Source organism: Neolamprologus brichardi, chromosome 7 (genome assembly GCF_056152115.1).
Source record: "Neolamprologus brichardi isolate AB-2024 chromosome 7, ASM5615211v1, whole genome shotgun sequence".
In the NCBI taxonomy this organism is placed as follows: Eukaryota; Metazoa; Chordata; class Actinopteri; order Cichliformes; family Cichlidae; genus Neolamprologus; species Neolamprologus brichardi.
In genome coordinates this window covers 34,163,742-34,181,067 of record NC_142110.1, presented here as the reverse complement: position 1 = coordinate 34,181,067, position 17,326 = coordinate 34,163,742, and the positions used below count along the sequence as shown (strand labels likewise).

The 17,326-nt window shown below is 39.2% G+C and overlaps 1 protein-coding gene across 1 annotated transcript in view; it reads left to right on the top strand.

Moving 5' to 3' along the window:
- Positions 1-17,326, top strand: part of arrdc1b (arrestin domain containing 1b) — a 43,039-nt gene that overhangs the window by 20,791 nt on the left and 4,922 nt on the right. The window contains exons 2-6 of the mRNA XM_006803522.2: positions 3,948-4,058; positions 12,468-12,518; positions 15,200-15,354; positions 15,691-15,873; positions 16,173-16,349. Coding sequence (XP_006803585.2) covers positions 3,948-4,058; positions 12,468-12,518; positions 15,200-15,354; positions 15,691-15,873; positions 16,173-16,349 — 677 coding nt within the window. The remainder of the gene's footprint in view (positions 1-3,947; positions 4,059-12,467; positions 12,519-15,199; positions 15,355-15,690; positions 15,874-16,172; positions 16,350-17,326) is intronic.

The window sequence follows — 17,326 nt, the reverse complement described above, 5'->3', positions numbered from 1 at the left end:
TAGCTGGAGGGGCACAATGAGTTTTAATTAATGACCGTAAGTGGACTTAGTCTGCATGGCTCAAGGGCACCGCCTCGTTTAGTGAGCTGCAGTTTTGGAGGTTTTGTTTTTAACAGTAAAAGCTCCTCCTCTTACCGGAAACTGTGCCAGCAGCCCTGGCGGTGTGGAGAGCTCAGCCATCTGCCACTCTGAGAGTGTGACAGAAAGAGAGAGAGTGTGTGTGTCTTTGTGAGATACCAGAGCTGAATCTTGCGTGGGTGTGTGTGAGCCTGAGATTGGGCAAACAGTCTGTGGTACTGTGTAGAGCACAGTCTGTGTTTATGCTTTTTTTCCCCCTCTTTTTGTGGAGATCTTAACTGATTTAGTGTAGAGTGCTGACAACTGTCATTCATGATCAAAGTGTTCTTATCCCAATGCATTGTATAACGCAGCTTTGTCAGATGCCTCTCCCCAAGCTGTCCTATGGTACCCTGATATTCCAGCTGCTACTAAAGCAGCTGTTGAATAGGCTCTACACATGGAGGCTTGGGGTGGTGGTGGTACAACTTCCTGGGATAATGACTAAGAAATCCAGGTTTGCATCCCTTTGAGAGCTTTCATATCTGGTTTATTAATTTATAGTTTTTCTTTGGTTTTTGCTTGCTAGTTTAGGTTTGGTAACAAATGTGTTAAGTTTAGATGCTAAAAACGTTTTATCACTTGTGCTATTGAATAACACAAGTAAAAATTGTAGTGAAAGCCTACCACTGCCAGTCTTGGAGCCCTGTTGTTCACTGTTGAGGCTCAAACCACATCAATGTTTGAAGGCCCGCTGTGATGTGAAATTATGCCCCTCAAGTGACTTAAACCAAAAGCGAGCCCGTTTTACAAATGTAAAAAAGTAAAAAGTATGGGTGGCTGTAGCTCAGGTGGTAGAGCAGGTCATCTACTGATCGGAAGGTTGGTGGTTCGATCCCTGGCTTCCCCAGTCTGCATGCCAAATATCCTTGGGCAAGATACTAACCCCAAATTGCTCTCCGATGCATCCATCGGAGTATGAATGTGTGTGTGAATGTTACTTAGAAAGCACTTAGAAAGCACTTAGAAAGATGTGCTGGTGCGAATGGGTGAATGTACAAGTTGTGTACAGCGCTTTGAGTGCTCAGAAAGAGTAGAAAAGCGCTATATAAGAACCAGTCCATTTACCATTTACCATTTACCAAAAAGTTGTTAGAAAGAAATACTCAACTAAAGGTACCTGAAACTCCTACTTAAGTACAGTAATTAAGTATTTGTACAGTAGTAGTAGTTACTTCCCAACACTGCCAGAAATACAAATCTAACAGGGCCAGTCGCTTAGGTTTTATACTTTTAATGGAATGAAAAGGTGCAGTGGACTATTGCTTGTACAGTGCTTTTCTTCTTAATTTGTGGACGCGAAGTGCATTCATACTATAAGCCTCATTTACCCATGCGTTTTTTTTTTATATCGCTGCACTTTGTAACCTAAAATTCCCACTCCAGTGGAAACTATTTTGCATCAAGATAGTTCAGTATGCAGGTTGGACGAGCCAGGGATTGGACCACCGACCTTGCGATCAGTGGCTGTGGCTCTCTGACAAAAATGTAAAGCAAAGAAAACTGGGTGTCACCATGAGACATTAGTCCTTCTATCTACTTAATGAAAAGGCGATGCACATGCACCATCCTTCTGTGTAATCCTCTAACTTCTGTCGCAGTGGTAGTGTTTCTGAGTGTGTGTTTGTGAATGTTTTTAGAGGATTTTCATTTCCTTATGCAAACTCCATACAAAAAGAAAGGACTCGGGACCTTCTTGCTGTGAGGCAACAGTGCTGTCCACTGCACCACTGAGCTGTCACAAAGCACAATAAATAGCAATAGCATACACGTGGTGTGTGTATGCTTTTCTGCCTCTTACAGCCCCAGTGATTTTCCTGGGGTTTGAAATCTCGCGTGATCTTGTCCAGGCAACTAACCACTCTTGCTTGATTAGGTGACGTCATCTCAACAAAAATAAATTTAACAAGCGTGAAGTTGTTGAATTTCATGCAGCTCATACACAACTTAATTATGTTCACCATAGAAACTCTTGTAAATGTAATAACTACCCATTTTCACTTTTTTGGAGTGTATGAGGTAGAGGCTGAGGCCAGCTTGTTCCTGAGAATCACTTAAACAGTATTTGTCTCTCTTGACAGTTGATTGTTGCTGACGTCGGTCACATCAGTGTGAACTTTTTTGCAGAGTAGAAATGATACAGGATTGAGTGTGAAAAGATAACACGGTTTCCTGTACGCTGAGCGAGCGGAACCTTCTTTCAGTTACAACATCCTGTGGGCTGATGTTTAGTTGAACTGCTTTTCGTCCAGGTACATTCAGGCATTGTGCTGTAACATTGTGATTTATCTAGCCTATTGCATCACAACAAACACCCAGTTGTGGATTTGCCTGCTAAAGCAGAAGCAGTGCTATAATCCAAACTAGTCACACTTGATGCGACCATCATTTTATATACAAAACCCTCTTCAGTTTCACAACAGTTCCCTAATAAGGTTTCTGGTCGCCATCTGTTTACTCAGACTCTTTTCACAGCCTGTTCTGACAGATTATTTATCACTGCTGCAGAATGCACACAACCAACAGGACAGGCCCTCAGTGATTTAGTAGAGTGTCCCCTCTTTGTGAGTCATTCTTATGCTAATCAGTGCTGGTCTGTATTTTCTATACAGTGTTGCCTGAATTCACTTTAGTAAGATAAGAGGACTTCTTATTTTTTCCAAGAACATCCATCCATCCATCTACTTTCATAACTGCTTATCCAGCATATTATATATGGTACAGCAGTTGTGTCTGTTTGCATAGGTGTTTCCCTGCACAGAGTCTAAAGACAGGGATTTTCAAAATACATGCACTGGTGCTTACATGCAGTCTTCCAAAAACAAACAGCATATAGCTGCCATCATGGATGAGATTATACATAGGTTAAACACTGCTTGGTTGAAAAATGGTCCGGGACAGGCAAAATTGTAAAACAAACCCACCAAAGATCGAAACATACAGTGCAAGAAGCACAGATGGTTGCTGCACTGGACACTTTTTAAAAAAAATTGTTTTATGGTTATATTTCTTCTCTATTAATGGATATTTGCACAGAATGCAGAATCTAAAGGACAGGGACGAGATTTATTTGTACTGGAAGCTTTATGGTCTCTGTTTGTAGGCACGTTTGACTGGGCTTTGGCTCCCTGCAGGTGAGCAGTCCATATGGATAGCAGAAGAGGAAAACGATTGCCAAAATCCTGTCTTGTATAAACACTGGCTGCTTTCTGATGACAGTTTAGATTTCTGTCAACTAAAAAGTCATGGAGACATTTTACCTTTATCCATTTTAGTAGATTAAATAAATAAAAAGAAGTGTATGCATTTATTTATTTTTCCTAGTTGGGATTTTAAAACACAAAGAGAGGGAAAAAAAAGTCAGTACACAAAAAAACCCAAAGAAATAAAATGAAATGAGTCAAGGCCGAGGTTCAGCACTTTCACAGACAGCGACTGCTGCAAGACTCGCTGACATTCACCTTGTGTGGTTAATGGAAGCTACGTATAGACAACAAACCTCAAAACAGAAAATTTTAATTCAGAACCACATAGACAAATGTTAATTTGTTTCAATAATGGTTCAAACTAGCTAATTTCATTTTTGGATTGTGGAAGTTGGTGTCATATCTTTGGCAAGCTTTTTAGTGTTGATCACCATCTATCCACAGGCACTAGACAACAAAGACATGCAACTTAAAGAATCCTGAATTAAATTTAATGGGAGATTTCAGTAACAAAGCAAAGCAATGGTGGGGTTCTTTGTTTTGTTTTTTTACACTTTGTGATTGATCATAAACTATTTGTTTAAGACAGAAGATTGACTCTTCTTTTCTGTCCTCTCTCTGCAGCCATCAAGGTCAACTGTCATGGCTCCTGTGGGGTCTCCAACACAGCAAACAGCACAGCATATAATGTGGAGGAACAGTACTTAAACAGCACGCTGTCTGTTGCTGAGAAAGGTAAATCAATATTTTCACACTCTGATAGGTTATCACACTTCTAGAGAGGTTAAAAACCACTGGCATACACTTGCTCTTTTTTCTAGGCAGCTGTTGCTCATTATTTGTACGTGCACTCTATGCACTCATTTTAAACAGTTGATCACATTGTTTAGAAATCATCTTTTTTCCCTGTAGGCTGACATGCATGCACCTGTGCACAACGTGATTACACATTTTTATGGTCAAGCGATTATATGTTCATTTACTGTGACACAACCAACATACCGTGGGTCATTTTTAGTAGATCAAAGTCATTCTCTGTCATTTTCCTTTTATTGCTCATCTTCACATCAGAGCGAGAGAATGAAACACTGTCATCTGTAATCTCAGCATCAGATCCTTGGGTAGCAAGAATGTATGTTTGTGTGAAAGTGTAAGCTAGTCCTGCTCAGCAAAAAATTATAGGTGTCAAAAGTGCTTTCTACTGAGAATACAATCAAAATTGTCTTTGAGATCATTCCAGACAATGTAAAAGTTATTTTCTGCACATATGCATACAGGTGGCTTTGAAATTTTTGCCTTGTCTTTGGTGTGCCTCTGGCACAACCCTAGTTTTTGCAGCCTAATGAAGAGTTACTCAGAGTAACAGTCCCCCGAAGCCTGTCTCCTCTCTGAGGTGAGACATAGCCAATCAGAGTCAAGAAGCACTGATGAGACGGTTGGAGAGCCCCCACAGAGAGCAGGTTAGAGTATTTTTCTCCCCTGAGTGTCTCTGTACCAACATGCTGTGCTGCACTGTGCTGTTCCTCCTGCCTACGGAAATAAGAGCTTACAAGACCTTCTGTTGCGAGTACGATCTTCCATCTTTTGTATGTGTTGCAGCCCATAAACAGAAGGTGAAATGTGCCACGCATGCATGAAATCTGTTGTAAATGCAAATCACACGTGGGACACAATGGCAGGCATTAGAGCATGCAGTCCATGCTGGTTAAAACAGCAAACAGTTCAATGTTTAACTCTCAGGGCTGCGTTCTTCAGCGCGTGATAGAAACTTCAGCCACACAATGCTGGAGAGTAGATTTAGTCAAGTACTTTACTTAAATATAGTATTCAGGTGCTTGCTATGCTACTTCATACTTTTTCAACATTTCAGATTGAAGAGTTATATTTTCAGTATTTCTTGGATTGTTTTTTTTATTTCACTATTTAGGTAAAAAAAAAAAAAAGGCAAAGATCAGAGGAACATGGCCAGACTTGCTAGACCATTGTTGTGTTGTGTATGTGTCGCATACAAGTGATGTCACAGGACTTTCGGACTGCCTTGCTGTAACGACCCCATTCATATTGAGGTGGCACTCAATTGTAATGGAAGACTAACTAACAGAGTTGAGTCAAGCCACTAGGTGCTAGTGGAAAAGAGGCATTAGAACCAAATGAACCGAGTTTGAAACTGAGTGCTGCTGGCCATGTCCATCGCTTTATGAAAAGACTGTACCCTTCCTTTAATGGCTGCTATCGTCACAATAACACACCATGTCACAAGGTTCACATCATGATTAAGTGCTTTTTTCTGTTTTTATTTTGTTGACTACAGTCAAATGCCCTCCACAGTCACCAGATCTCAATCCAATCCAGCACCTTTGGGATCTGGTGGAATGGGTCATTTGCTTTATGGATGTGCAGCCAACAAGTGTGCAGTCTGTTATCATGTGAAAATCGAATAAAATCTGTGAGGAATGGGTCCAGCATCTTGTCTATACCATGAAGGATTAAAGCTGCTCTTAGGGCAAAAGGCAGTCTAGCAAGGTGTACATAATAAAGTGTCTAAATGGTAAATGGCCTGTATTTGTATAGCGCTTTACTAGTCCTTAAGGACCCCAAAGCGCTTTACATATCCAGTCATCCACCCATTCACACACACATTCACACACTGGTGACGGCAAGCTACATTGTAGCCACAGCCACCCTGGGGCGCACTGACAGAGGCGAGGCTGCTGGACACTGGCGCCACCGGGCCCTCTGACCACCACCAGTAGGTGGCGGGTGAAGTGTCTTGCCCAAGGACACAATGACCAAGACTGTCGGAGCCGGGGCTCGAACCGGCAACCTTCCGATTATAAGACAAACTGTTAACTTTTGAGCCACGATCGCCCCCACTTCTAATTAAAGTGACAAGATATACGTTTTATTAACTTTATACACACAAATAATGAGAGGCAGAAAGTTTGATTATCTTCAAGCAGGCCGAAGTTTCCTCTTTCCTCTTTCCTCCATCCTCCGAATGCCTTTGACAAAAGTCATTACCAAAAATAAAACAGGAAACAAGAAAAAGGGAAGACGAGGAAGCCAACACAAACAAAACTGAAGTAGACAAATACACAGAACATTAAAAACAAGAGAAAATAATAATAATTAAAAAAAAAAAAAAGAAACAGAGACTGTGGCCATTTTTTGTTTTAGCCTGTGTGAGAAAAATCACAAGTACTGTTCGTCAGCTGTCAGGCAGGGCGTTTCTGGGAGGTGAAAATTAAGTCGAACAGGAATCTTGAAATGTTTGTGCAGACACAAACATGAGCACACCCACTTCAGCCATTAACATAGCAGCTTTGATGTTGTAAGAAAGAAAAATATATACATACAGCCCTGTGAGAAAGTGTTTTCTGCCTTCCTGATTTCTCTTTTTAACATTAGTCAGACTTTAATGTTTCAAATCATGAAACAAATTTGTTTATTAATAACAAACATAATCTGAGTCAATACAAAATGCAGTTTTTAAATTTTGATTTACTTTTAAAAGGAAAAGGTTATCTAAACATGCATATCCTAAGTGAAAAAATCATAAGAGAAAAGGTAATTTCCCCATAAACCTAATAATTGGTTGTGCTGCCCTTGGGAAAAGGAACTGCAATCAAGCATCTATGATAAATGGCAACAAATGTTTCACTTTGAATTGTTTTAATTCAGTTTTAATTCAGTCACATTGGAGAGTTTTTGAGAGAGCTGCATGGACGGCCTGTTTGCGGTCATGCCAAAGCACCTCAATTAGATTTAGGCCCAGACTTTGAGTCGGCCACTCCACAATCTTCATTGTGGATTTTTTTTTCTTTTTGGTGCCATTCAGAGGTGCACTTGCTGATGTGTTTTGGATCATTGTCCTGCTGCATAACACAGGTGGTCTTGACCTTCAACTGATAGTTGGACGTTCTAGTTGGACGTGCATTTTGCTATTTATCGTACTGTTTATTTTAATCTTTGTGTACAGCGCTTTGTGACTACCTGCCTATGAAAAGCGCTTAATAAATAAACTTTACTTACTTACTTACTTACTTCAGGATTTTCTGGTAGAGAGCAGAATTCATGAAGTAGACCCAGACCACTACGAAAACTTTCCCAAAAGCTTTGGGGTCATCAAGATGATTTTGGTAAATGTGGGATGAGGTTTAGAGGTACAGCTGAAGAGGAACAGCTGTAATGAGTCTGTATTATTGTTTAACTTGATTTAAAAAAAAAAAAGAATATCTAATTTTATATCCTTGAACCTCTGAATTTATTATTATTGTATAAACAAGATTTGTCTCTGAGTTCTTTGCATTTCATGCAGTGGTGCTTATGAGTACATGAGGAAAGTTGAAAGTCAATACGGTTTGAAGTGTATTATTAGAAAGCGTTTTCACTATAACTACACACGGACCAAATAAATTCCTTTCAAATTATTAAATATTTTCTAACAGAAGGTTCTTTTTCTTTGAAGTGAAGACTCAGGCCTTCTGGCAAATATGTGATAGTAAAAGTTATTTTGTCATGTCGCCCAAATTCCTGGAGTTTAGTGTTTCACATTTTATTTAATTTATCCAGTGTGTGACCCTGGGCTATCTATACCAGCGTGGTTAAAGAAATTGCTGTGAGATGAAGACCATCAGTTCTCACACTGGCACAGTCAGATATTACTCTGACTCCTTAGCAGAGAGCTGCGAGGTTAAAAATGTTTTAATCAAACAGTCAGAGTTGGTTAACGTAGTGGTCTTGCATGCAAACGTTCTTCTGTAGATCATTATTACTTCTTCTATTGACAGCTTTTAGTTGTGTAGTTTTTTTCTGCTATATTTAAGAGTTTTTATTAAATGATATGAAATTGTTTATTTACTTATTGTTGAAACTGACACCAAAACCCAGGTGCTGATTCAGTGCTAATCTAAATAACTGGGACATGAATCTGTGAGTTTTTGTTTAATGAAGGGCAGGTTTGAGGTTTTTTGTTTAGTTTTTTTTTTTCTTCCTCTTAATAACAGAAAGAGACGTTGAAAGCAGGAAGTTCTTTGAAGCAATAGTTAAACTTACTCAGAGCCTTACTGTGAAACGTAAGGCACCAGAAAGAGAAGGTCATAAATAATTCATGACACACCCTCTTTAGTTCCTCTTTATCTCTGCCGTTTTCCCATATCTCGCTCTCTTCCAAAAATGGGCTGGTTCGCCCCCAAGGGTCGAGCAACGGAGGGAGAGTGAGAGAGGAAGGGTGACAGAAGATCATCTCTCTCTCTCACACACACACACTCACACACACACACACACACACACACACACACACACACACACACACACACACACACACACACACACACACACACACACACACACACACACACACCCCACACACACACTAACAAAGCAAGCGACCCTCGCTGTGGCTGGTTGATAATGTGGTATGCCACAGATGCTTGGCGGTTAGGGGAGTGAAGACCGCTTACATCAGCAGCTCTTCATGGACACTGACTTTAAAAAGTGAGAGCTTCATATTTAGAACACGTTTAGGACAAAGCCACGTGGAAGTTTTTTTAAATAGTATTATTTAATAATACTGGCATTTCTGCAAAGACAATATTTCTTCTTCATTAGGTTTATAAATGTGTTCCTAAAAAGGCACTGTTTGCGCCAAAAACCCTTCTAGTGTTCTTTTAAACTTTAAAAAACTTTGATTTCTACAGTGAGTAATCCAGGGTAGTAGCAGCAACAGTAGTTCTGTATTTTCAAAAGGGACGGCTTATCCCACTGTCAGTTTGTTATGTCTTTGGTCTGTGCTGCCATTTATGCATCAAGGCTGTTTTGGTGTTTGTGTTGTAGACACATTTGCATTCTTTGTAAAAGCATAAAGTAAAAGGATTTTTGGTGTTAAAATGCTGAAAAATACATATTGAAAAAAATGTTCTAGAAATTATTGACCGGGTTACTCAAAGAAAATCCACAAACCTTTATGTAGGAAGTTTAATACCGGAACTATTTTCTTTCTGCTGTCTACACCTGCTAACTAAAACAGGAGTGCATCTTAGCAATGTCTCTTTTTAGTTATCATGACTTGGTTGCCTAGTTTTAGTGTTACCCAAAACAAAAAACCTGGAAGATTCATACTGAGATCATCTAGATGGATAATTAAAGCTAAAAAAAAAAAAATCCTTATAAAGTATCTTTGTAAGGTCATCTGAAAAATATCAAAATATGCCAGTTGGGAACTAAGTGAGCCTCTGGGCTGTGTCGGGGAGAATTGGTGTCTGTTAGGCGACACTAAAAGCAAAATATTATCTTTCTTTTTTTTTCTTTTATTGTGTCCTTGACTACACAGACTGTGTGAACCACATGAAATAGTCACAGTTCAGGTCTGTGTAGTCATCCTAGTCTCTCGCACAACATGGGGCTTGATCAAAATATCGATGAACAAATATATTTATTTTTATTTATCCAACCTTTATTTAACCAAAAAGAACAAATAATGAAGTTGATTAAAACAAAAACAGGTATTGAACAAAAATACAGTAAACTAGAATAAACACAGGGTTCAGGATTATCACTGATCTGAGGCCAGTAAAAACCTATATTGAGGCAAGTTGATTGGCCCATTTGGAGCCTCACTTTATAATCTCTTTATGATAATAGGTCCTGCTAGGTTTTAATAGCAGAATGAATGTTTGTTATTATTATTATAAGGTTAAATAATCATAATCATGGATGTTGTTCCTCTTTTGTGACTTTTAAAGAGTCTCTTATTCTTTCACTCGTGTGGTCCTGGCCCAGTTTGCATGCAGTGTGTGCACTGCAGTGTTAAGACGGTTTCTTTTAGCAGTAAACAGGACTGAGTGATAAGCACACACACGCATACACACACATACACTCCCTAATGAGGTGGGACATGTTGCTATCTGTAGTAATTTAATTGGGCTGCCAGCTCATCTACAGAATTAATAAGCTGGTTTACTCAAGGTGCTCTCAGGGTGATGGGGACATAAAGGCGATTATTGTTTCCTTATGATCTAGTTATTAGTTTTAACTGAGCTTGTAAAGTAAACGGTGCATGTAATGATGGCCCATGTGGGAAAATAAGTTTGAACTCAATCAGAATTTCTTTCTAGCTGATGAGATGCTACAGGCAAGAGTTGTGCGATTTGTTAAATTATGGGTAACTTGTCTTCAGGCTAATAAGATGAGATGCACTTTGACATGTTTACTTTACTACACTTTGGTTTTTAGGTTATCCAAAATTGTCAAACTCAGATTTTTTTTTTTTTTTTTGTCTTTTGCACAGAGGCTTCTCTTTTCTGTGTGTTCTCTTCTGTAAAATTGATTATAGTGATGCCGATCAGGCACAATGTTTTCACCACTGACAGGTAAAGTTAATCATGTCGCTGGTTAGTGGGTAGGATATATAATGGAGCTAAGGAGATATTCTGTCCTAAAAGCAGGAAAAATGGAAAATTGTAAGGATTTTAGCGAGTTTGACAAAAGGCCAAATTGAAGACGACTGCAGCTTTTGTGGGGTGTTCCTGCGGTGCACTGGTCAGTATCTATCAAAACTGGTTCAAGGAAGCAGCAGTGGTGAACCAGCAACAGGCTGATGGGCGGCCCAGGCTCAGTGATGCACAGACGAGCTATTGTAGCTCTATTGTAGCTCAAATTTGGCTCTGATGACAGGTGTCAGAATACACAGTGCATACAGGCCTGAACTGGTGACTGAGAAGACTTGGATGAACAGCTTTCTGAGACCTGAGATCAACTTTCCCTCAACTTTCAGGCAACTGTTTGAACAGCTACCAGTGAGACCACAAGATACTGCTGATTGACACAATGCCTGGTGGTAAATACATTGGAGCGTTGCCTAGACAACTAGACAGAGTGAAGCAACAATTTTGAACTTTTTGTGGATTTATGTGTCGTTCTGATTTCTGCTGTAGAAAATCATGCAAACGTATTTAAATCTCATGCCTCATTTGCTTATTTAAACATGAAAAATGTGAGAAGTAGAGATGGAAAAAACAATTAATATTGTCTGCCTTTTAATATAAGTCTTTCTTTGCGTGGGATTCTGATTATACCAGTAACTAACAGATGAGACTGGATATTCTTTCTTTTCCATACTGTCAACAAACCCCATGTAAAGGCCAAAATCAACAAAGAAGTAATCATTCTAATGAGGTTTCCTGTGCAGGCTAGGTGCTTTTATCTGCATTTCCTTTGCGCCACGGAGCTCCATTGTTGTCCAAAAACAGATTAAAAAAAAGACATCAGTGAATCCCGCTGTTCCACAGTCGATTAAATTTTCCTTCATTACAGTAAACATGCGCTGTAGTTCATCTTCAGCCACTCTCACTTGCGCCATCTGGCTGTAAGCACCAGTTTACCAAATGTGTACCTCTCCCAGCAGGTTTCAGGTGAGAGTTGGGCTTCGCTGAGGGGGAAAAAACAGTTTATGGTCTTGGACTTCAACCATTTCTGGAAAACTGACCCTTTATATGATTGAGTTTGAATAACATTTATTTATTTTATTTATTTAAACCAGAGATAAAAGTTCGTGAGAATAAAGCTCAGGGCTGTGGCTTTTGTTTTAGGAATTTGCTAGCTATAAAAAAACAAAACACGAGCATTCTTATCTTAGCTTCAATCCAAAAGGTCATACTTGTCACACTGATGCTGGCCTGCAGATGTGGCGGGATGGAAGAAAAAGGCTTGGCTTTGATTGCTGCGGCCTCGCCAAGCCTTTAAATGATTGCTGAGAGAACCTCGAACTTTGCCACTTGTGTCACCCAGCAGTTTATCACTTCTTATTACTAACCGTTAATAGTCTAAGTCACTAGAAAAGATAATTGTAATTGTCTCAGCTAAAGCCTGTTTTGTCTCAGAAACCTCATCCTGCTGGGAAAGCAGGTATGCCCAGCCGGCACGCCGTGTCCTTAAATTAAAAGTTAATGAAAGAATATGGACATAAATTATGAGATTTTACAGCACATTCACTTTAATTTGCAGTTTTTTCTGTCTACTAATTTTACTATAATGATTTTAGCATATGTATATTTATTAGTATGTGCCTCTCTCCTCCTTAATGGATCTATTAAAATCTGTGTTTTGAGAAAAGCGTCATTATAAATGTAAACCTTTTTTTTACAGGTGTCCTTGGAGTGGGCGAACACAGTTTCCCGTTCCAGTTTGTCATTCCAGGTGAGTAAAACGTCATTCTTCTGTGTGCCCAGCACCGCCTCAGTTCCCGTAACAAGTTTTCTTAGATTTGTTTTATCACCCATCTATGTCAGTTCAGCGAAGGGTGCATGCTGATGCAGGTGTGATAACCCCTGTCGACAAAGCAGTTAAGGTCCAGTTTATGTGTAGGCGAATGGAAAAACATTACGTAGTCAGTGTTTAAAGATTTAGGAGTGGTATGCTATTTCCTGATACTTTTATTGCTACTAAAAGGGTTTTTTTTTTGCTCATGATAGATAACAAAATTGCAGTGTGTAAATAACCCTGAAGATCAGCTGAACATTCTTGGCACCTGTAAGGCCACACATTGTGCAATCTGTCTGGTATCTTACACCCTCTCTGAGGCACAGGCTGACACACAAAGGGGGGTAGCCGGGGGTTATTTTTAGTTCCCTCTCCTTTTGTGCAGTCACTGTTTAATTGGTCTTCATGCCTCCGTGCTTTGTCCTCCCCTCCTTTCAGCCCACCAGTCTTGAGAACATCAGTGAAGGGCATGTTAAATATCAGGCAGAGAGGTGGCTAATAGAAGGATAAAGAGGCTCCTGCTGCCCCCTGCTGGTACCTCAGAGAGGCTAACAAACCCTAATATGAACAGTGTGATCCTTAAGAGTTTTTATGGTAAAAAAAGAGTCTACCTGAATTGTAACATGTGGTTTAAAAATTGAGCATTTATCATAATATCTTAGCAAGTTTTCTTTGTTATTCTTTTCAAAGTTTCTCTAATAGTCACAAAAGACATCATAATAAAAACGAATCTTCCGCAAAAACAGTGTCACCAATAATCAAGATATATATATGACAGTTGGTGAGGAGGCTTATTTTTGCAATTTTTTGGCACTACACACTATTAAGGGCGAATGGAGTCTCCAGCTTATACAAAATGCTCTGTTTCACACAGTTTTTCTTCTACTCTTGGCTCTGAAAACCATAAAAGAGATGGGATCTTATGGCTATTCAAACCTGTTTTAGAGGGACATCCAATTAGAAGAAAGTTGGCTTAAAAGGCTGAAAAGCTCAAATGACTTGTTTAACCCTCTCGAGGCAGGTGTTGCCGATTTGCAACAGTTAAAAACTAACAACCTGATTACCCCACATACATATTTTATGAGGTTTTTTTTACTCAGAAGTACCACTGCAGGACTTGGTTGTGCATTAGCAACAAAAAGTTTAATTTGAGCCTTAGAGGGTTAAATCGCCAAGTTATTTCTAGGCTCTTATGTTTCCAGTCCATGGATTTTGTCTGCACTCAAAGGAGCAAGACAGGCTCTACAACCCTTAGCCACTTTAAGTAACCACAAGAAGCCCAGTCCCCAGGGAAATTCGGCCTGATGTCAGCCATTGATGGCTCCATTTTAGTTGCCAAGCTGTCTGCAACCAAACAACAACAATCTGCCTCTCCTGCTTAATTCTTATTGACAGCAGCAGCAGATAGTCCCTGGAGCAGCTGGCATTAACATCTGAATGAGGATCAAGGAACACATTAGAACAGAGACTGCGCCAGGGGGCTCTGCCATTATTTTGACACCCCATTAAACTCTTTTGTGTGCATTCTGCTTGGAAATTTATACACAGATTACTCCATGAACAGGTTTTGAACCTGTTGTTTGGGGGTTTTTCCTCTTCACTGGATCTGAACATCTCTCCCCTTCTGTCTATCTCACTGCTGTCTCCCCAGAATTGTTATTTTTCCTCTTCTTGAATTTCCTACGCTCCTATGTTTACCTTCACAGTTTCCACTTCTTCACTGTCCTTTTCCTGAGACACATAGCCTGTCCTTTTTTCACTAAGGACACCTGCAGGAATCCATCTGAAAGCTTAGTTTAATGACATCTCCGAGGGAATGATACAGATTTCAGCTCAGTCTCTGCTTAGGGGAAAATATCTACAAAAAATAAAGTGTAGCCACATTAATCCTACATTTTCTAGAATTTCTACATTTAATTTTCCTTTTTGTCCTTCTTTTAATTTTTTTAACTTAAATTTACAATTAAATGTATTGAACTTAAACTTCTTTTTTCCTTTTTTTTTCAATTTAAAAGAAAGTTTTTGCTAATCCTTAATAGAAAATACTAAAAAGAAAAAAATGTATCGAGTCGTTCGTTGAATCCCTCGCACAAATTAGTTATCGAAATATATACATTTGTATGACTTTTTAAAAAATATTTCTTGTACTTTCTATTACTGTGCACTTTTGCTTTATTGCAATAGTCCTGACTAACAGCATTGTAAACCAGAAACAAACAAGTTTGTGGAAATGCAAAAGCAAAATGTAGAAAATACAGAAATAGATGTAGAAATAAATTCATACATTTAATGTGATGTTATTTATTGGCTGTTTCTGCCCTCCATAGTTTACAGGCCACAGTATAACAACTCATTGCTGTTGTAAGAACTTGAAAATGTTAGACTTTTAATCACATCGTTTACCTGTGATCCACTTAGTCGCCACCTATGGAGACAGTTTTTGCTTTTTGGGGGGGAAATTCTGTCTTACTGAGCTTGTTAGCTTTCTTGTACAGTGAAGGTATGACCCTCTGAATTTGATGAAAGTTACAGCTTTATTGAGAAATTGATGTGGGTTGGATTGAAATTCCCAATGTCACTCATGTTTGTGTTTTCTTTCCCCACAATCTCCTCCTTAGCTGCTGTCCCAACTTCCTTTGAGGGACCCTTTGGGAAAATAGTTTACCGAGTGAAGGTGACTATTGACACGCCACGCTTCTCCAAGGACTACAAAATCCAGAAGCCCTTCTACCTACTCAACATGCTTAACCTCAATGAGGTTCCAGACATTGCTGTAAGTGCTTGATTCACATTTGTTTTCCTTCACTTTGATCTCACCTTTATTCTCTTTGATTCTTGCTGAGTGCATTTAGGACTGGATTGAAAAGAATGCTGTAATGCATTTCTTTATTTAATAAACTTTTATCTTTGTCGAAGCTTATTTGATTTCGTTGCAGAGCAGGAAAGGGTTCTCTCCCTCCTACTCATAATCAAGTCTCTTCTCCTGATGACTGTCAGTTTCCTGTTTATCCTGCAATAAAGAGTCTGCACAGCTTCTGCTAGCCAAACTTTTTAATTACTACCAACATACATACAGACAGACATTTATCCAACAACTCTGCCTCTTCAGTATCACAGTTCCGCTGTGGCCACCAAGAAGTTCAACTACCTCCTGGTGAAGTCGGGGACTGTGATGCTGAAAGTTTGCAGTGACATGAAGGGTTACATCCCTGGTCAGGTCATCAAGTTATTCACCGAGATCCACAACAAATCTGGCAAGGACACGGGGTGTGTACTGGCCAGTCTCATACAGGTATGTTATTAAATGTTGACAGTTATATCAGTATTTCTTAACTCATCCTTGGTGCGTGTAAATCATCTTTAAGACTGAGAACTCAGACCTTCTGAACAAACCAGAATTTCCACTCAAGTAACAAATCTTTTCATGTGGACACACATAAAAATTTTTCTACCTCAGATAAAAACAGTTATCTTGATCATTTCTAGAACAGTAAGTTATCCTGCGAGCTTTCACATTAGTGGTGTGTGAAGCGGTATGAATTTGCCGTTACATCTTTTCATGTTTGTAATTGTTTGACTTTGTCACACCAGAGAGTGACCTACAAGACTAACAAGCCTGTGGTAGACCTACGGACCATTGCAGAGGTGGAGGGAGCAAAAGTGAAGGCAGGAAAACATGCAGAGTGGAAGGAACAGATCATCGTTCCTCCACTCCCTCAGTCACAACTGACAGGCTGCAACCTTATAGACATCATCTATTTCATTCAGGTCTGTGTGTGTGTGTGCGTGTTATACCAGGTTGATAGCAGTTTTGCAGGTTTAACATATGTTAGTTGAAGCTTTTCAGCTCCAGCTTTTCATTTTTCTACTTCCTTTATGCCGTCCTAATTGTTTCTGAATCAGACCAGAGTGTTGGTGGCAGCCCTCTGGTGGGCTGTGAAGGTACTACAAGTTAACTGTAAAAAGTCATTTAAAATAAATAATAATAAATAAATTTGACCCTAAATATTTAAATATCAAATAAAGATTCTAACTTTTCATTTTCTGAGCTATTTTTTTGGATCTAAGTAGTAGGAAATAACTAAAGTGAAGCTGCAGGTCTTATAGAGCGGTGGAGCTTTTAATGGACAGTTGACCTTAAGAAGTAAATTATCGTAGGATCCAAATGAATCAAAAGAATCAAGATGAAAGTATGAGTAGGTCACAATAGATTTTTGAAGTGGGAAGAAGTTCAGAAATTCCTCTATGATGATATTGTGATATTTTGCAAATGACCATTGCAGCTAATAGCGGATCATCTAATATTTTTTTTCTTCCCCCCTCATCATTTAAGATATCTTTTTTTTTACCATTTTTAGTGCTACATTGAAGTATGATTGCAAGTTTGGCAAAATGGTTCGATTTGCCAGGGGAAGCAATTTGCAAAACTTTCCAGGTTGCAGTTTCTTGGTGTTCTTGAGTGCTGCTGCTTTAAGAGGAACTTATTAAAGTATGCTGCTCGTGTCATTTCTAAGCTGTTGAAATGGTGGCTGCACATATTAAACGTGCTTTTAACTCTTGGTGTCAGACACTTTTCTACACAAACAAAGGGTCTTTGCTAAGGGTACCCAAAAGGGGTGGTAACTTTTAAAGAATAGAATCTACAACAGCTTATTTCCGACACAGGATCAACTTGGGTGGGGGGAATATAAAAAATAAATAAGGAATATTTTTAGCTGTGAGTAATGCACAGTTAACAGGGACTG